General features: G+C 30.8%; 1 protein-coding gene and 1 non-coding gene across 2 annotated transcripts; both read right to left on the bottom strand.

Annotated features, from left to right (window-relative positions):
* Positions 1-2383: 2383 nt before the first annotated feature.
* Positions 2384-5978, bottom strand: LOC139890526 (syntaxin-32-like). The gene is made up of 5 exons (XM_071873404.1): positions 5491-5978; positions 4896-5146; positions 4253-4422; positions 3537-3737; positions 2384-2728 (listed from the first exon to the last, which is right to left on the bottom strand). Exons 1-5 carry the CDS (start codon positions 5747-5749, stop codon positions 2569-2571), a joined length of 1041 nt encoding a protein of 346 aa, XP_071729505.1. The 5' UTR covers positions 5750-5978; the 3' UTR covers positions 2384-2568.
* Positions 5979-22142: 16164 nt separating this feature from the next.
* On the bottom strand, positions 22143-22249 carry LOC139895338 (small nucleolar RNA R71). The gene has a single exon (XR_011775794.1). It is a non-coding gene; the product is annotated as a small nucleolar RNA R71 (small nucleolar RNA).
* Between the last annotated feature and the right edge of the window lie 487 nt (positions 22250-22736).

The following is a 22736-nucleotide window of genomic DNA, read 5'->3' as shown; positions in this document are numbered from 1 at the left end:
TTGTCTCATAAACCCACAATTATACCGTAGATTAATCTAGTGATTTGAACTTATATTATTATTATTATTATTATTCTAACTACAATTAAAGGTATAATAGGTAATTAGGTGTACATAATCAAAAAGTGGTGTGTGAGAATCACCTCTCATCTTCTATCTTCTATCTTCTATCTTCTATCTATTAAATACAAAATTCATAAAAAGGTAATATCTTTACTTTGTTAACTTTTTATTTAAGTTAAATTATATCATGTACTAAACACGTGAGGATATTTTCCTCTTTTATGGTTCTCCTTCATTTCTTCTTTCTTTCAACCACACGAATAAACCAATGAATGAGTTCTTCTTTTTATTGAACTACCAAATCAAAATTCTTCCAAACTAAAAGTAGAGCCCGATTTTGACAAATTTCCACACTATCATCGAGCATGTTTTGATAAGATTCGGCATCAATAACTTGATTAAACATTAGATATCGTCGACTACTTTTAGATCCAAAATACAAAGTCATCATATAGTTGTTTTTAGGTCATGATTTCTTCATGAAAAAGGATCACAAATCAATCACATACTGCTCAATAATCATCGAATTAACCTGAAACAACATGTCATCATTAAATTTAATTGATGAACAAAACGGTTGATTTTTGTTAACTTTTAGTTAGTTATGAAAAACTCAAGATCTGTGGTGATTTTTGTAGTTTGTAAATCAGATCTGAATGGTGAAGAAGATTAGGTTTATGGTTAGAAACAAGTATCTAGTATCAAAAAATGTTTTAGTTCACTAACTTAAAAACCCCCCAAATTTTTTGTGAGGAACATGAAGAATACAAGGTTGAGGATGAACTATGAAATCTGAAAGTGTGACAATTGCAAACCCAAAAAAGTAAAACCCATTTTGGGTTATATGAATGTTGATACGAATGTAAATGTTTGTGTACAACTGAGATGAATATAGTTTATGAATATAGAATGTAATTGTTTTTGTGTAAATGTTTTTTTATTTGATTTGTTAGTTTCTAAATCTAGGATAAGTTACCACATTTTCAAAAATGTTGGTGAAAGAAAGAAAAAATGAAGGCATTCGATAAAAAGATAAAAGTACTCTCTCATGTTTAATATATGATACACTTAACTGTAACTGAAAAAAGTAAAGACCCTCTCTTTTTGATTAAATTTTGAAAAATGAATCCTTTTCTTTTAGCAGAATGAAATAGATTACCATAAATAAGAATACGGAATAAATAGATTACCTTTTTATAAAATTTGTCCTATATTATTTATACTTAGTATAACAAAACCTCTTTTACCTAATCATCTATATTAAAAGCTAATCATCTAGCTAAAAACTTAGTTGCCAAAGAAGTGGCCCTTAAATACAATAACAACTTTCAATTTCAGAGTTTGATTACATTGATTATGTAATAATTCTCTTCTTATTTGTATATTGACAACCTTACCTCAACACTCGTTCACTAAAAAATATACGGGTCGATCAAATGTGTTCCAGTGGTTACATTGGAAGCGTATGGATTTAGTTTTTTGTTTGTTGGCATAGCATGAGCTTGTTTGGTTTGAGGTTTGAAGAGTGCGGCAACAGGCTTTAATCTTTATTGTCTTGCTCTTTTAGATTATGTATAAGATTTGTTTTCTTTACTAGGTACTAGAAAATTTCCATTCGGAGATGGTTGTCTTGCTGTCGAGGTTTTAGATTTATTTGGTGACCAAGCTAATTACTAATGCTTCCTGCTTGCATCTATCCTCTTAGTTGTGATGAAATCAACCAATTTTACAGTGTGGAGTCAACCAAATTTATGGCTGGAGCTATAAGCTATAACAGGACAAACTAAAAAGTAGCCATTTTGTGATGGCAACTTCAAAGAGTCTCACAAAATATACACGGTATTAAAACAATATTACGAACGTTAGCATGAAGAACAAGTTAAATTACAGGTGTCAATATCCTTCTAATTGGTAGCGGAGGTAAAATTTTCGGTTCCATTCGGTACTTTACCAAAAATACTCATACAGGTAAAAGTTCAATTTGGTATTCGGTTCTTGATTTTGGGCAATTTCGGGTTTAATACTTTCAGTTTCGGGATGGTTCGGTACAGTATCCGTACCGATCTCATCCCTACATTCAAGAATAGCTAAAACTGTAACTTGTAAGCAAATTCACATAATTTGTACCTCAATCACAAACGGCATGAGGTCCATCCAGTCAAAATTATAGTAGAAATAAACATGCATTTGACAGAGTACAAAACTCAGTAACTCGATATTTTCAGGTCTCTCACATAAGTTTCCTTACAAATGGGATCCGTATTTACAACGAAACAAACAAAACGTTCTCAAGAAAAAGGCTCAAACTTATACTTTATAGTAGAAATAAACATGCATTTGACAGAGTACAAAACTCAGTAACTCGATATTTTCAGGTCTCTCACATAAGTTTCCTTACAAATGGGATCCGTATTTACAACGAAACAAACAAAACGTTCTCAAGAAAAAGGCTCAAACTTATACTTTATATGAACTTTGACAATTTTAATACACACAAAATATCTTTTACGCGACAAAGAAGAGAAAAATCATGAGGAATGCAATCAATACAAAGAATATTTTAATCATTAGCCACCGGTTGGATGATATACCGTTGAGGTACCTCATTAGTTGTCCCTGGGCACCTTCTACATTTGCCAGTGTATCTTCCATGTTTTCATCGATCCTGTCAACCACCAAAAAACCACATATCCATTTCACTTGTGTTAGGATTCATAATAATATTCGCCAAAATAATTATAGCAAGAAAATAAAAAAAAAAACAAATATGGCATCTACATATTCCTATAATTTTATCATATGGCTTTGTTTTCTGACAGACATTTTACTATTATAAGATAAGATATGTGGATTCTATTGTAGATTTGTAGCTCTTCCAAATGAAGATAATCGAAACAAACTACACAGTAGGGTGAAAAAAACTGACTTTTCAAAAAGTTCTCTGAAGTCGTAAACAAGTTTTTTTAATGAACAGGAGGAGGATATCAGTAGCTAACAAAGGCATATGTGGCATAATGGGTGGGCGGATGAGGATGGTAAATGGTCAGATATGAAAATTATAAGCTGCGGCTTGAGTAACATTTGTATATACTTGTATAAAATCAGAAAGTGATCATTAAAAAAAACATTGACTGAAAGTTGAACTCTTCTCTTCTGTTGGTGATTTTCAAAGTTCTGTAACCAAATTAGATATTCAAATTTTTTTGATCACCTCTTTTTTGTAAAGTTTAACTCTTTTCTTCATGATTTCAAACATCGGTGACCATGTTAAAGAAACTGAAACAAAATTGGTTGCCACCCTTTGCATATAACCCCTTTTAAAAGGTACTGATATGATATTTCACCTTCCCTTAAATTTGCATTTCATGTAATTAAAAAAATTGATATCTTGTAATAAAGGAAAGAGATTGCATTTCATGTAATTAAAAAAATTGATATCTTGTAATAAAGGAAAGAGATAGTATTAAACTGACCTAATTGCAAGCTCCCCCTGCTGAGAAACCATGGTAGCCAATTGAGTAAATATGCTGCCTAACTCATGAATAGTTGACTCGACGCTGTGAAGTGCTTCAGCTCTGCTTTGCATATAACTATCTTGTAATGGAACCATCTGTTGCTGCTGCTGCTGATTTTGTTGTTGTATCAATGGCTGAGATTCAGAATCTGCATGCTTCCTGAAAAGTAAAAACATGTCAACAACATAATGAGGGAAACTAAATGTTTTAAAAAGGGACATCCAATGATCTCAAAGAAAGAACAAATTGGTTTCTAGTTAAGCGGTCTATTTGATTCATTTAGTTGAAATGGGTTGATCTGAATTATGCCTCATCTCAACAGGCCAGTTGGGCCAAATATTTATTAGCAGTTAACGTTGAAATGGGGTTGAAGTAACCCAAGTGTAAGCAAACTGTTTATGAATACCTTATCCGCTTAATAAAGAAACAACATATGCATACTTTTCGTAATCTTATTTAATACGTAGTATGTACAATTAACAACAATAAAATGGATTTTGTTAAGCAGATCGCTGTTGGTGGGTCAATGTGACCCAACCAGACATGTTACTCAACCTTACTCGTCCATTTTGCCACCTTTGGTTATCTGTTTGAGGCCATGACGTTAACACCATACAGAGAAGTTCATGATATATAACTACAACAAATACTGCTACATATATCTTTACTCTTACCTTTGGAATGGAGAAGAACTAGAAGCATCATTAGCCCAGGGAGGAGGAGAATTTGATGCACTGACAGTTGATTTATTAGCTAAGGGACGCTGACGGACAAATGGATTAGCAGTTTCTTTTGAAGTTGTTGCAGAGAATAACTGCCTTCTGTTTTCGTGAACCTTCAAATTCTGTAGTTAAATAGACCAAAAGGTTTAACATAAGACAGTGAATGCAACGAGAAAAAAAAAATTGAGGCACACATAAAAGGGTCCGTATAGGTACTGATATGTTAAGTCAAATTATCGGTTCTAAAGCCTGTTTTTAGTTCTGAATAATTTCAAAGATAGTCCCCTGTTTGGATTGAACCAACAAAATTTTTCTATAACTTTTGCAAACTTCACACAATTTCGTTTTAAATTTATTAATTTCAAACTATAAAACCCCGAGTGCTTATTCAGTTATACGGCTTGGTTAACAACAGAAGCTAATTAAACAAAAACCGAACAACTATCAAGCCAGTTTGAATCGAGCTTCCTGGTTCCACTATCCTCAACTCTCAGGTTTCAATTTAGCGCCAATAGGGTCTAGTCTTTCGTCACCACTAGTTAGGATAACAATGGATTTCATAGACATATAGATATATAATGCAATAACTACATACCTCAGTCCTCATGGTAAGAACTTCCTTGAACTCCTTGGTGGTGCTCATCAAACGGTTCTTCAAATTGTCAACCACTGTAGTCGAATGTGTGGTTGTGTCACTCGAAACATTTTCACTTTGGTTTTGAGAATTACAAACAAGCTGCAAATCCACCACAGCTGAATTAAGAGCAGTAATGTCCTGCTTGATGACCGCCGTCAGTTCTTGGATCTCCGTGGTTGGATCATCGAATACGGATGTCCTCTTTGCCACTGTTAGGTCACAAGTGAAATAATGTCAGTAATTTGCCCTCCAAGCTAACAATTTCAATATAACTTATGATCTCTTTATTAAACTTTGGTAATAAGTCCTATAAGCATAAACAAATCTGTATCTATAAAAGGTCTATTCATAAGATGTAATGAGAGGGAAAAAACATAATAGCTCATCAGTTTAGCATTTCAAGTACCAGAGTTATGTGCAAGCTTAGATCCCTAGTAGCATTTTGTAATGAATAATACAATATGGTTGCAATATATACAATGTAATCCTAAACGATGCATTGAGAATAATTATCATAAGACATTATTAATGTCAAGTATTTTAAGTAACTCACATTTTGCAAGCTTAGCTAGCTTCTGTGATGTATGGTGAATACCATACCCGATTTTTGAAGCTCTCTTATTGAACTCCGATTGAAACGCAACCGTTGATCTCGATCCACCAGCACCGGCAGAACTAGTACCACCAATATCGCCGGTACTGTTAACTTGCGCCACCGCATTCGACGTCGGTAATGATTTGTTGAGCCGATCAGCTATGCTTGAAAACTCATGTGTTCGATCTCTATATGACGACGCTTGCGACGATTTCATTGTACTGTTTAGTGTATATACGTATGTGTATGTAGAGGTATTGAAGGATGTAAGGGAAGTGAAAATTGATTGCAAAACCCTAGAAGGATGAAATTGAATTGAAATAATCTGAAAAATGGTGAAGAATTGAATGGTGGTAAGGAATTAGAGAATTTGAAACCCTAAATTTGATTGAATTGTATAGAAATGTGTAAAGGTGAAATAAAACCTAGATCTGGAACAGATGGATGATGAGGTAGATGTGAGCTGGGAGAGTGGGGACAGCGTAAATATTTTTCGGGTTCTTTTGACCCGAAATATATTTACATTTCTGAAATCAGGTTGCTAAATGCTAATGTAGGCGGGAGTTCGAATCCAGTCGAGTCAGATGAAAATATGATTATTTTATGTTAAGCTTCGGGTTTTTAAGTGGTAATAGGATCTTAAAATTTCTTTCATATTTTCACAAGCTTCAAGTCATCATGCATATGTTGTGATTTGCTTTTTGATTGATCTTTTAAGTCTGGGCCTTATGAAATAGCTATTTTAGTTGCTTTAATTGTTTTGGTTTCAATTACTACATGTTTTTAGAAAGAAAATAACTAAAACTTTATAACGAAAGTCCTTTCATTGAAAGATTAAAGGAACCAAAACAACACTCAACAGACTTTGATTAGCCTAGAGATTGAAAAACAAAACTACTTCTAACATCGAGATACCACTATCTACTACCGAGCTTAACCATGAGTGATACAAAAGAAAACCTAGCCCGTCATGGAACCAAACAACCAAAGACAAGCAACAAACTAAGAACTACTAAAAGTATAAAACACAAAACGAATCAAGTTACTTGGTCACAGAGGGAGCTTTGTAGCTCTTAGGACCTGATTTTAACCCACTTGACGGTAACATTTTCGTGGTGAATCTCTTTACCAGACAGGGAATTAAAGGAATAAGATAATATGTTCAACGACATGCTGGCAACGAGCTTAGCTGACGAAGGAGGTAATAGACCACGCTTCACCGAACCGTAATAAAACTCGGTATGAAAATCCCCGTCCTCGACCGCCTTTTTCTTGTCTTTGGTCATCTTCTTCTTAGTCTCATCGCCTTGAACAACATCTTTATTCTTTTGATGATTATTCTAGAACAAAATACTAGTCTTCTCGCAAGCCTTACCTAAACAATTAACCTTCAAAGGATTACCAACGCTACCACTTGATCCCTAAGTCAATTACATGTTAGTGTAGTTTATAGTTTGCACAATATTGATTATGATTGTGTTCAATATGTAGCTCACATAAACTGATGGATTTAGTCACACTAGGTGTATGTGAGCTTTATAGCGAGTAAATTAACAATAAAAAAATTAGAAATCATGACGTTTCTTTCTCTCACATTATATGAAAATCATTGATATAATTTATGCTTATGTTCGAATATCAAAACTAGAATATCAACAAACACATTATATTTTTAAAGGCACATTATTTACATACAATGCAACCAACAATGTTACAAATGCACATCTTACGACCAATAACGATTATATCATATGGTTTTCGTATGTAAAGAATGTTAAAGTGAGATTATGTATTATTTTGTGATGACAGGAGCGTGCAATAATTTGTGCCATATAAAGGCATATACTCTAGCAATATACAATGGGCTAGGCCCAAACAACAAGAAACATGGCTAACATAATCAATAAATAGCTAGGCTTGCTGGCAGGATGATTATCGTTATACAAAACTATATGTTTTATGTTAAAATATCTGATAATGTGTTTAACAAAAAAAGAAAAAAATATAAAAAATTTAGGGTGCGTTTGTTTACCTGTTAATGGAATGGTTCAGCACTGAATGCTGAACCCTTCAGCATTCAGTGCGTTTGTTTCTGACCTCTGAATGACATATGGTGCTGAATGGTTCAGAATTAAGCTCTGAACCATTCAGAGCAGAAACACTCTCTTAACCATTAAGAGCCTAAATTTTCTGTAATATTTGAAATCATATCCTGATCACTTAACTAACAAGTATATTAATTTTTTTATTAATGTAACACGTTAATAAGGTAGTTTTACCAAGTTCATATCGTTCATTCTAAATGATTATCAAACAGCTTATTTTCATTCAGAGCAAACTTTATTCAGAGGCTCTGAACCATTCAAATTCTGAAGCATTCAGCACTAAATCATTCAGTTTTATCAAACGCACCCTTAGTTAAACCTATCAAATGTGCATAATACTATACTTCATAATTTAACCAAAAAATCCGTATAATTGAGTTGTTTAAATTGTTAGCACAAAATAATAATTGGTAAATATAAGTAAATAATAATTATTATGTATAACTCATTTATGCACATTAATAAAATCAAGACGATATTCATTCATTTTGCATTATATAATGTATAATAATGTATAATGTATGTTATATGTTATCAACTAAAAGTTCATGTTTGAAAGCCCACTTAAATTATGAACCCAAACAAATATGTTTAAGTTTTTTAAAAAAATAAAAAAAATTATTACAAAAGCCCATGTTTAAAAGTACACTTTAATTAAAACCCAAACAAATGTGTTGTAGTTGTTTTTTATAAAAAAAGAATTAAAAAAAATGTTGTTGTAGATATGCTTATTCAACCAACACGTGCGTGAATATTTTTCGGGACGAAACTTGGTATCTTTTTCGGACAATGGTGGGATCAAGGTTGGAGAATTCGGATCTCGGGGAGATCTCGTTTGGAATTTTTTAGGGAGATCTCGGCATCTCGAAATAATCTCGGGGACATCTCGGACATTGACTTTAGTTGACTTTATAGTTATTTTAATAAAAATATACATAAAAACATAAATATATGTATATTTATATACGTTTTTACGAGAATTTACAAAAATATTCGAAAAATGAGCGAGAAAATCTTAGAATTTAGGAATTTTACAAGAAAATCTTAAAAATTAGCAAGAAAATCCGAGAAATCATGATTTTGACTAAGTTTGACCCCGTTGATCTAGAAATCTCGGGAGATAAACATCTCGTCTCGGTTGCCTTCTAAAAACGAGATCTCGGAGGAGATCTCGGGGAGATCTCGGGAGATTTACAACACTGGATGGGACCCACATTGAATTTTTTGGTCAAGAGCTGACCAGTGGAAAAAAATTTCGTTCGAGAAGGGTGCTGGGGAAAAACTATACTTTTTGAAGCCAAAATTCTTTTCATGAGGGAAAAATACTACGTAATAAAAAATAAATTGTATCCTTTCTAGATGACATGTTGTCTAGAAAAAAAAAAGCCCGAAAAGAAATGCACTTTTTCTAGACAATTATTTACACAGAAGAAAATAAAAATATATATATATTATTTTTTTTGTACTACATATATCATCCGAAAATGTTACATTTAAACTTTCAAGAAAAGTCGACCAAAATGCAATTGTTTTGTTGTGTTTGGGGGCTAGCTTTTGAGAGCTTTTAGGAACTTTTAACTTTTATGAGGAAAAAAAAAACTCATATTTAATAAATAAATAAAAAACTACGTATGGTTAAAGGAGCTCAAAACTTTTTGTTACAGAGAAAAAGTTTAAAACTAAAGCTACCAAAACTAACGTTTAGTTTTTAACTCTTAGCTTTTTGTCAATTTACTCTTTATTTAACTGATTTGGTTACTTTTCCAAACACCAAAATATATCAAAAAAGTTAACAGCTACCAGCTATCAGCTACCAGTTAAAAGCTAAACGCTAGCAGTTAACAACTAGTTTTATCAAATCTGGAAATAAAATTGGTTTAGGGTATGTTTGGTAGAACTAGTTGGTAGTTTTAGCTGGTAGCTTTTATCTAGTAGCTTGTAGCTATAACTTTTTGAATATATTTAGGTGTTTAGCAAAGTAGTTGGAGCTGTTGAAAAATAGTAAAATGATAAAAACGGACCAGAAAAAGGAAAACTTATGAGAACAATATCGTTACTAATCGGAGAAAAAACACTTATAAAAGCCTGTAATGAAACAAAACATTAACGATAAGGAACCAAATACAAAATCAAAACTCTTACTATAACAAATTAACAACTAAAAATATTTGCTTTACTCATATGATAATCGAGATTTGTTAATATATACATTAAAAACACTCATGATATATAACCTCCATTACTTGTTTCTTTCACTCAACTTATGAAGGCCACATTTATCTTACTCTTAATGTTAGAAACTTTTTATTGCGTGCATACCACGTTTTTTTTTTTAACGGCCAAAGAATAATTATATAAATTAAAAACGAACCCTAGCAAGGAGCTAAGGAAAAATTACAAAGGCATAGAAAGTCATGAGTTCCAGTTTGAAACTAAATGACCTCTATGTTTAATCCAACGAAAAGTAATTAATTTAATGAAATCAAAGAAACTACTTTTGTTACAAAAAGAATCTAAGAAAACAACATCGTTCCTGAACCGCCATAAAGCCCACAAAGACGTCACCATAACTGCAATGATCCGATCTTTAGACAATGGACGTAAACGAATACCTTCTAACCATGCCAAAAAGGAATCCCAAGATAAGAATTGAGGCATATCACAATCAAGCCAGATACGAATTTTATGCCATAGACCCCGAGCCACATCACACTCGAAAAACAAATGATCTCTACACTTCACCCCATTATTACAAGACGGACAAACAATAGAAGAAACATCAATTCGCTTCGCGGATAGGTTCCAACGAACAGGAAGAGAATATAAATGAAAACGCCATAAGAAAATATTAACTTTTCTAGGTAAAAACACGTACCAAAGAGTATTAACTTGCGAGGTCGGAAGAAGCATGCGATCTAAAAGCTCTCTAGCTTTTTTAACTGTATAACAACCATCATTATTCAACGAGCTTGTTCAAGAATCCGGGCGATCATACAAAATAGGTTTACCAATAATCCCGAAAAGACTATTAATAAGGACCACATTTCTTCCACCTAAATAATCTCTAACCCAAGTAAAAAGCCAATTACCATCGACCCATTTATCCGAGATGAACGCATTCGGGGTTGAATCCAAGTGAAATATTCTTTTAAAACGGTGCGAAAGAGGTTCGTTTCCAACCATATGTCATGCCAAAATCGAATACAACGACCATCCTGAAATGTCCCGTTCATATCGATTTATAAACGTTCCATATTAATTGATTTCGTTGCGAGGTTTTGACCTTATATGAGACGTTTTTCAAAGACTACATTCGATTTTAAAACAAACCATAATCTTTATTTTATCGATAAAGGTTTAAAAATATTACGACGATTATCAAATAATGATAATCTAAAATATAGCGTTTTCACACGATTATTACATAATGGTTTACAATAATATTACACATCAATTTAAGTCTTCGAATGCAGTTTTTAAACAATATAATACAAGCATGCTGACTCCAACTCTTGTCCATAAATTAGCATGCAACAGCGGAAGCTCTTAATAATCACCTGAGAATAAACATGCTTTAAACGTCAACAAAATGTTGGTGAGTTATAGGTTTAACCTATATATTTATCAAATCGTAATAATAGATCACAAGATTTCATATTTCCATTTCTCATAAACAACATGCAATCTGCATAAAAATCATTCATATGATGAACACCTGGTAACCGACCTTAACAGGATGCATATAGAATACCCCCATCATTCCGGGACTCTCATCGAACATGATAAATCGAAGTACTAAAGCATCCGTAACTCGGATGAGGCTTGTTGGTCCAAATAGTTCTATCTTTAGGATTCGCGTCAATTGGTGACAATTTTAATAAACACCAATTCTTAGGCTACCAAGCTAAAAAGGGGCATATTCGGTTCGATAATTCAACATAGAATGTAATTTTGATCACTTGTATCTATTTTGTAAAACAATTATAAAACTGCATGTATTCTCATCCCAAAAATAATAGATTTTAAAAGTGGGACTATAACTCACTTTCACAGATTTTTTCTTCGTCGGAAAATAAGACTTGGCCACTGGTCGATTCACTAACCTATAACAAATATGTACATATATATCAAAGTATGGTTTATGTGACAACCCGGAAATTTCCAACCAAATTTAAACTTTAATCTTTATATGTTTCCGACACGATAAGCAATATTTGTTAAGTTAAATTTCAAGAATTTTAAACTATGTTTATACATTCATTCAACCTCGACCAAGTTCCAACGATTCACGAACCATTAAACGAATATGATTATATATGTATATGTGTATATATATTATAACTTGAAACGTAAATAAAATATTAGATTAAATACTTTATATGATTGTATCTGTTTCAAAATATTTATCAATAGAATTAGAAGATAAGATCAAATGATTGAATTATCAGATATATTGAATTATGATTACAAGTCTCTGTTGAAAGGCCCACGTTGATTTGAGAAATCTTTCCATTTTAACAATATTCGGAAAATGGTAAAGTGATTTATAAATAAGAACAAATTGTCAATCATTGAGAACTATACAAAGGATAGTGGAAGATTGAATCTCATAAAGACTCGATTGATCTATTTAATTTCAAACGTACAAAAATGTTTTCAGTTTAAAAAGAACTTTATTATTAAAACGTATATAACTTTTATAAATATCTAGAACCACTTTTGACAACTCATTACTTAACTAGTATGATAAATATAACGATATTTATATTTTATTTTATTAAATATATATAACGATTTAAATTAATATTATATATATTTATACGCGTATTATACGTACATAGTTTTATACTTTTAATATACTTAAACTTTACCTTTACTTTATTTTTACTTTACTTTAACTTTAATAATTCACTTTAATAATTCATACTTTAATAATTCACTTTAATAATTCATACTTTAATAATTCACTTTAATAATTCATACTTTAATAATTCATTTTAATAATTCATACTTTAATAATTCACTTTAATAATTCAAAAATCTTTTATAAATAGAATTCAATAGGTTTCATTATTTCATAGAAACTTGAAAATATTTTTCTCTAAACTCTCTCAATCGATTTACATATATATATTTACTCCGTATTATTTCAAGATATTATTAGTATACATAAAATATTACGACGGAGTGCTGTCCGAGTGATTTCGAAATTGTTTTTCGAGTAGGATAGGATTAAGGAAATTATGGGTTATAGCTATGGAGGTGATTGAGTATGGTTCATGGGTATGCTCGTGAGGTCAATATAGTGTTTATCATTTCCGTTGCGTCTACGTACCTTTCCTGCAATATTGAATCTCAATATTGATACGTGAGTACTCATAATTTAACTTTTACATACTAATAGTGTATCCCTGACTAGTGCTCGAGTATTTAGGATTATGCATGCTTGTACTTTTGATATTGCCCTTAGACAGGTTAGGTTGAATCTTGAATTAGTTACACTTGTGGTTGAGATAAGGTATAAGATATGCATGTCCTTGGAAAGCTAGCGAAAAATTAAGAACTTTTTCTTTAGATATCGGATGGTTTCGATGAACGGATTAGAAGTTATAATCAATTGAATTTTCGATATTTTTATTAAAAATGATTATTATTATAGTCGTTTTTATCGTCGTTCTAGTTTTATCTTATTATTATCGTTATTATTATCTTTATCAATAAAAGGGATTTATCATTAAAAATTGTTATTTTTTTTATTATTACTATCGTTATTATCGTTAAAGTTATAATTAGTATTATTATTATTATCCAAATATTATTATTATTATTATTATTATTATTATTATTATTATTAGTATTATTATTATTATTATTATTATTATTATCATTATTAATATATATATATATATCATTATTTAAAAATGGTTATTGTTATTGTTATTATTATTATTACTATATTATCATTAAGATAATTATTAGTATTTTTTTTTTTGAAAAGCATAATTATTAGTATTATCGTTATTAATGTTATAGTAACTATCATTATTAATATTAGTGTAATTAAAACAAATATTTGTAACACCTAATTATTTTGATTACTATTATTATCATTATTATGAACACGATATAAAAGACGATTAAAAGCTATTAAACGAAATGATTAGGAAATAATGAGTAAGAGTATCATGATGAAATTAAAATATTATAAGATATTGATTTAGATAAAATTATCGTTCTTATTATTTTTATCATTACTATTATTATTAAAAGTATCGTTAGTATTAAAACTATCATTTTAACAAAAATTATCATTTTAATAGAAATGTCATTGTTACTATAAAATATCATTATTATTATTATTTTAAATAGAATTATTATTTTAAAGATAATATTAAAAATTATCGTAAATATTAAAATTATCATAATTAGAATTATCGTTTTATCATAATGTCATCTTAGTAATTATAAATATTGATATTTTTATAATAATAATTATTATTACAAAATAATACAACTTTTACTTACTATCATTATAGATATTATTTTATCAAATAAATATGTGATACAAACATATTTTACTACGTGTAATAACTTACTTTAATAATACCTATCATATTATCTTTATGATATTAAATGAACCCTATAAATTTTATTACTTAATATATATAAAAGTATATTTTATTATATAAATTTAATATAAAATTTTATTTATTAATAAATAAATTATATTATTTTACTCTAATAAATCTTTTAAAAATATTTTAAAATATAAAACGACTGTATTTAAACTATATATTAATCATATATAGATTTTTGGAAATTATTTTGAGTCAAATTTATTTTTGTTGACTTTTGCATATTAGTCTCGAGCATTAGGATTGTGGTACACTATGACTTGACTTAATTTGTTAGACAAATATTGACCAACACATAAATATATATAATTAATTTAGGTTCGTGAATCCGAGGCCAACCTTGCACTTGTTCAATGACGTTATATGTATTTTTACTACGAAATACAGTATGGTGAGTTTCATTTGCCTTTTTACCCTTAATATTTTTGGGACTGAGAATACATGCGCTTTTATAAATGTTTGACGAAATAGACACAAGTAATTGAAACTACATTCTATGGTTGAATTATCAAAATCGAATTTTCCCCTTTTTATTAAAGTCTGGTAATCTAAGAATTAGGGAACAGACACCCTAATTGACGCGAATCCTAAAGATAGATCTATTGGGCCTAACAAACCCCATCCAAAGTACCGGATGCTTTAGTACTTTGAAATTTATATCATGTCAGAAGGAGGATCCCAGAATGATAGGGGATATTCTTATATGTATCTAGTTAATGTCGGTTACCAGGTGTTCACCATATGAATGATTATTTTTGTCTCTATGCATGGGACGTATATTTATGAAAACTGGAAATGAAATTCTCGTGGTCTATTAAAATGATGGAAATATATGATTATGATAAACTAATGAACTCACCAACCTTTTGGTTAACACTTTAAAGCATGTTTATTCTCAGGTGTTAAAGAAATCTTCCGCTGTGCATTTGCTCATTTTAAAGATATTACTTGGAGTTTTTCATAGCATATTTCGAAGAACGTTGCATTCGAGTCATTGAGTTCATCAAAGATTATTATTAAATCAATTTATCGTTGGATAGTGGATATTATGAAATGGTATGCATGCCTGTCAATTTTCGATGTAAAGAAAGTTTGTCTTTTAAAAACGAATGCAATGTTTGTAAAATGTATCATATAGAGGTCAAATACCTCGCAATGTAATCAACTATTGTGAATCATTTATAATGTATATGAACGGGTCCTTTCAGTTGGTATCAGAGCGGTGGTCTTAGCGAACCAGGTCTGCATTAGTGTGTCTAACTGATAAGTCGATAGGATGCATTAGTGAGTCTGGACTTCGACCGTGTCTGCATGTCAAAAGTTTTGCTTATCATTTTGTGTCGAAAATTAACTACTTATCATCCTCTGGAAATTACCTGCTTATCATTTTTAGTTTAAGACACGTCTTGCTGCATTGATTGCATGAATAGTGTATAGACAAAAATTCATATCATAGCATATCTGCTAAATCATAGCTTATCGTATCTGTTACTTTAAACTTTGCCTGACATATCCCGCAAAGTCCTCCGTAATCTACGAAATCTTTTGATCTATATATATATATATATATATATATATATATATATATATATATATATATATATATATATATATATATATATATATATATATATATATATATATATATATTCTATGTAATTAGAATACCATCCGTTAGCCAAAATCATTTCATATCAAAAATAAAAAAAATAAAAAAAAATATCCTTTATCCAATCGTACGAAATGGAATTCGTCATCAGTTCAAGTCACTCAGATTCTGAAATGGAACCCCATTCAAGCTCTGAAAGCAGTGTGACCAGAATAGATCAACCAATCAGTCATCACCTATTCTGGATGAATTGGGGATGGGTTCGTAGCCTCCTCAATCATTGGAGACAAGAAGAAGGTGATCCCTTCTATCCACTACATTGCCCTCTTGACGAAGAACCTGAAGCACTTACCGGAGAACCTGTCCGAAACACCATTTTCTCACTCATTTCCAGAGTAGCTCGTCGCGATTATATATTACATCAAATTTTAGATTTTATTTATCCACTCGTCCGAACCGACAATCACCCCGGTGTAATAGAAGAAGTCCACGAGCTTCGTGCTCAGGTAGAAGCTTTGGAGAATATGGTGCAGAGATTACAAACACCAGCAGCAGCATCAGCAGCATAACCAGTACCACCATCATCAACGCCAACAGTACCATTACCACCTCCAACCACAACCGCGTCATAAACCTCAACTTCACAATCTGTCCCACGAGCATCAACGTCATACGCACCATAGATACCAAGGAGTACCAACAACAATAACTGACAAAGTATTAATTCATAACTTCATTGGAGAAACATTCCGCAGAGATTATGTAATCTCTAAAGTCTTAGAGATTATCTAATCTAGCCCTAACCATAAATTAGTTAAGCGAACCAAAATGATAGAAATAAGAGTAGAAACCCTGACAAAAATGGTGTGTGATTAACAAGCTAAACTTGCTTTACCAACATCAACAGTACCATCAGCGTTACCAGCATCGTCAGTACAGTCAACATCCGAATCAACAACACCGATAACATCACAAACTCCGTCAGTTCAAGAATCACTGTGGACATCATTACGAATCAATAACTTGTATATTGTATCAACGAGTTATGAAGGATTAACTCATTCCCTCTGAAGAAATTATATGTATATTATATATATATATATATATATATATATATATATATATTGAAATAAATCTTTCCGTGCTAAGCTATTGTGTGTGAATCTTAACTAATCGGTTAATTCATATTACAAATATACAATAATGTACGTCCTTCGGCCACAACTTAACCAGCGTTAACTACAATCTCTGTCGCAATTCAACAAATTCCAATTCATAATAAATCAAGTATATATTTGATTTTACACTTTCATCATCGATGTACCCGAAACTTTTCAGATAACATCATTCGTACTTTGCGAAATTCACAAGAATTCCACGAACCGAACATCATACATCAACAAATAACGAAGTATTGATTCATAATTTCAATGTCATTAAAGAAATACTGCGTAAAAGTTATGTACTTTTTAAAACCTTTAGGGATTATTCAATTCTAGTTTCAACCGTAAATCAAATGAGTTTAATTTAACATTAACTCATTAAATCTATGTTACATCTGAAGAAAATATACATATATATATTTTCATAAAGACTGTAATAAAATTCTTTTGTACAAAATATTAATTGTGATTTTTTTAACGGGTAGGTAATACCCGAGAGATATATAAATTCACAATTAATATGTTACATTCTTCGAATCTGATTCAGCAAATCATCCATTATACTCCCTACTTTCACAACAATATACATTCTTTTATAGAAATCAAAACAACCATACTCATTCAAAATTTAATTACATATTCTGATTTTGAAATCTCAAAATTCAACTTGAGATATGACCAAAATCATCACTCTTAGATCCTTACATCTTTCACAAGCTATATTTTGACTTCAAAACTGTGTTAGAACATCAAATGTATGTTAACGTTTACAATCTGTGTTCAAACCCTTCAAAAATTTCTGAAGACACTTCGAATGATGAGGAATCGAGATGATCCAACCACATGTTACCCACAGTTATGTACCCGAAAAACTCTTGAAACCAAAGTAAAAGTTTAAACAACGTATCCGTGTCAAATTCTTTGGCATTTATTAGCAAAAATAACTTTGCGACTCCTATTCAAAGTAGCCAGTTTTGTCACAGCTCCATCAAGTCAACTTTGACTTTTCAGTCAGACTAACCTTATTATAACTGATAATGCTAAAGACGAACATATTTCATAGCATTATCCCTCAAGAAAGACAAGCTTTTAGTTGTAATTGTTCTATTTACAAGTGATATTCGTTTAAATAATAAAAGGTGAAGACAAAAGACAGATTCGACGAATTGAAGACGCAAACGACCAAAAAGCTCAAAAGTACAAAATACAATCAAAGAGGTTCCAATTATTGATTAGAAGCGTCTCAAAATTATAAGAGTACAAGAAGCGAAGCGCAAAATACAAGATATTAAATTGTACGCAAGGACGTTCGAAAATCCGGAATCGGGACCAAAGTCAACTCTCAACGCTCGACTCAACGGACTAAAAATTACAAGTTAACTATAACAGACTAAAAATTACAAGTTAACTATGCACATAAATAAAATAAAATATTTAAATAATTCTTATAATTATTTATATATTATATTATTATTTATAAACGTCGGCAAGAAAGAAAACAAAGATATGTGACTTCTCCCAGCTGGCCATGCGATCGCATGGCCTGGAGGCACAAAAGCCATGCGATCGCATGGCTCTGAAATCCAGCCCAGGTCCTATAAATTCAACGCGTTTTGGCCAAAATAAACACATCTTTTTTCTTCTTCCTTCATACGTAAACATATATATATATATATATATATATATATATATATATATATATATATATTATAATTTTAATTTTAATTTTAATTTTAATTTTAATTCTAATAATAAGGGTATGTTAGCGAATGTTGTAAGGGTGTAAGTCGAAATTCTGTCTGTGTAACGCTACGCTATTTTTAATCATTGTAAGTTATGTTCAACCTTTTTAATTTAATGTCTCGTAGCTAAGTTATTATTATGCTTATTTAATACCGAAGTAATCATGATGTTGGGCTAAAAATATTAAAATTGGGTAATTAGGCTTTGTACCATAATTGGGGTTTGGACAAAAGAACGACACTTGTGGAAATTAGACTATGGGCTATTAATGAGCTTTATATTTGTTTAACTAAATGATAGATTGTTAATTTTAATATAAAGATTTATAATTGGACGTACCTAGAAATAACTATATACACTCGATCAGACACGATGGGCGGGATATTTATATGTACGAATAATCGTTCATTTAACCGGACACGGGAATGGATTAATAGTTAATAGACTTATTAAAACAGGGGTGAAATTATGTACAAGGACACTTGGCATAATTGATAATAAAGTATTAAAACCTTGGGTTACACGCAGTCGATAACCTGGTGTAATTATTAAACAAATTATTAAAACCTTGTTACAGTTTAAGTCCCCAATTAGTTGGAATATTTGACTTCGGATATAAGGAAAATTTGATGAGGACACTCGCACTTTATATTTATGACTGATGGACTGTTATGGACAAAAATTAGACGGACATATTAAATAATCCAGGACAAAGTACAATTAATCCATGGGAATAAATTAAAAATCAACACGTCAAACATCATGATTACGGAAGTTTAAATAAGCATAATTCCTTTATTTTCATATTTAATTGCACTTCTAATTATTGCACTTTTATTTATTGTCATTGTATTTAATTGCACTTTTAATTATCGTACTTTTTAATTATTGCAATTTTATTTTATCGCACTTTTATTTATCGCAATTTCATTATCGTTATTTACTTTACGTTTAAAATTAAGTTGTATTTATTTTTAATATTTTACATTAGGTTTTAACTGCGACTAAAGTTTTAAAATCGACAAACCGGTCATTAAACGGTAAAAACCCCCTTTTATAATAATAATATTACTTATATATATATTTGTATTTTTATAAGTTAAAACTAATATAGCGTTAAGCTTGTTTAAGTGTATCCCTGTGGAACGAACCGGACTAACTAAAAACTACACTACTGTACGATTAGGTACACTGCCTATAAGTGTTGTAGCAAGGTTTAGGTATATCCATTCTATAAATAAATATCTTGTGTAAAATTGTATCTTATTTGATAGTATTTCGTTATAAAAATAATACTATTTCCTAGTACACCTCGCACACATCAAGTATTTTTGGCGCCGCTGCCGGGGACAATTCTGCTTAAACGCCGGAAGCGCAACGCTATAGAAAAAAAAAGATTTTTTTTTTACTTTTATAAAACTACGTTTTTGTAAAAATACGTCTTAATATATTCAAAAATATAAAAAGAAAAACAAAATTTAAGTATTTTTAAGAGTTTGTTAAATATATAAGTTTTATAAAGTTTCTTTATTTTTATTTTGTAAAAATATAAGTTTTATTTAATTTATATAAATATATTATATAAATATCTAAATCAGAAAAAAAAAAATTATTCGAGGCCCGGTACTGTAGCAGCCCGTAACCTGGCCCGTAACCTTAGCTCATGCGATCGCATGAGCCTGAAGGCAAATTCTCATGCGATCGCATGAGAGTGTCTGACACGTCACAGTTAACCCTAAAACTGCAATAATTACGGAGTATTATTATTAATTATAATTAATTTAAAACCCTAATTAGGTTTTACTTATTTTATTATTTAAGTTTTAGTTTTATTATTTAATTTGTATTATTTTAAGTTTAATTAGTTTAATTAAATTATAAAATTAATAGTTTTATAAAATAAATAATATAAAAATAATATTTTTTATAAAAATTGTACTTTTTACAACTTTAAGTTTATTTTTATATTTTGTTTCTTTTTATTCATTTTAGCGTAATATTTGTATTTTTCGCTCGTATTTAATTCTAAGATATAGTTTTTGCCATAGTTATTTTTATTTCTAGATTTTTAGTCTTTGCCGTAAAATTCCTTAAGTGCTTTTTCTTTAGACTAAGATTTAGGTGCATTAGAATTTTGCGACGCCTTTTTAAATTTTAGTACTTTTTTAAGTTATTTCCATTTGGGATATAATATTTCTTTTAAGCTTTAATATTTTTAGATGCAACTTTTAATTCTTAGTTTTTAGTGCATTTTAAGTTACGACGCGCTACTTTCTTATTTTTATTTTTCGACGCCTATTATTTTTCGAAGTTTTTCGACGCACTCTTTTTCTTTCTTATTTCTCGACGCTCTAGTTTTAGGACATAGAATTTTCTATTTCTTCTCTAAAATTTCCTTAAATTTAAACGAAAAATTATTTTAAGTGGTTAAATTGATAGACATCAAAATTTTCTGGTTCGTAGTAATAGTTGGATTTGTACGTGGACCGGGTTATTGGAGCCAAACAGTACTCAATTATATTGAGACCAAACGAATCCTGCCCCTCTGCTGCATCTTTTGGCTATTCAAAACGTGGACAAAATCAGAAAAGTCTATTAATTTGATAACTTATATAATTTTTCTTATTTTTATAACTAATAGGATATTCAGTGAATGCACCGAGCAAAACGTTCACCACCTTTTGTACGTTCACCACCTGTAACCAGATCTGGACATCTAGCAAATATTGTCGCCGTTGATCTTTCTTTAGAATCGTCATCCAGTCGACAAAGTACTCAAATTCAAATTTTCGATAATCCATTTTTTGAACCCGACCTCACAATTGAGAATCCGGAGAATATTCAGGGACGATTCATAGATCCTGAACCACTAATCTTTCCTCCGGAACCACCAATCATTCAAACAGAGATTGTTGAGGAACCAACCATTAAATCAGAATCCTCTGGTGATTCAGATTCAACAAATTCAATTATGGAAAATCTGGAACCTCTAAGTATGGAAGACCGAATGAGAGCTAAACGCTCTGGCCAAGGTCACGCAATTACTCAACCAGACATTAATGCGCCAGATTATGAAATCAAAGGACAAATCCTACACATGGTAACAAATCAATGCCAATTTAGTGGTGCGCCGAAGGAAGATCCAAATGAACATCTTCGTACCTTTAATAGGATCTGCACTCTATTTAAAATAAGAGAAGTGGAAGATGAACAGATATATCTCATGTTATTTCCCTGGACTTTAAAGGGAGAAGCCAAAGATTGGTTGGAATCGTTACCTGAAGGGGCGATTGATACATGGGACGTTTTAGTTGAAAATTTTCTCAAACAATTCTTTCTGGCATCTAAAGCCGTGAGACTTCAAGGAGAAATTGTTACGTTCACACAGAAGCCAAATGAAAATCTATATGAGGCTTGGACAAGATTTGAAAAGTTATTAAGAGGATGTCCGCAACATGGTTTAGACACTTATCAAATAGTACAAATATTCTACCAAAGATACGACATCACTACACGAAAAGACATCGATATAGCAGCTGGTGGTTCCATTATGAAGAAAACAGCAACTGATACTTACAAAATTATTGATAACACTGCTTCCCACTCACATGAGTGGCACCAAGAAAAAGATATCGTTAGATCATCTAAAGCAGCTAGAGCAGATTCTAGCCATGACTTAGATTCCATTTCTGCAAAGATAGATGCTGTCGAGAGACGAATGGAAAAGATGACTAAAGATATCCACTCAATACGAATTAGTTGTGAGCAGTGTGGAGGATCACATTTGACAAAAGATTGTCTCAGTATTGAGCTAATGATGGAACAAAGAGAGAATGTTTCATACATAAACCAAAGGCCTGGAAATAATTATCAGAATAATTATCAACCGCCAAGACCGATCTACAATCAAAATCAGAACCGAAATGTTCCATACAACAACCAACAAGGT

Source organism: Rutidosis leptorrhynchoides, chromosome 2 (assembly GCF_046630445.1).
Source record: "Rutidosis leptorrhynchoides isolate AG116_Rl617_1_P2 chromosome 2, CSIRO_AGI_Rlap_v1, whole genome shotgun sequence".
In the NCBI taxonomy this organism is placed as follows: Eukaryota; Viridiplantae; Streptophyta; class Magnoliopsida; order Asterales; family Asteraceae; genus Rutidosis; species Rutidosis leptorrhynchoides.
Note: the sequence above shows the minus strand (reverse complement) of the source record. Positions and strands in the feature narration are given on the sequence as shown.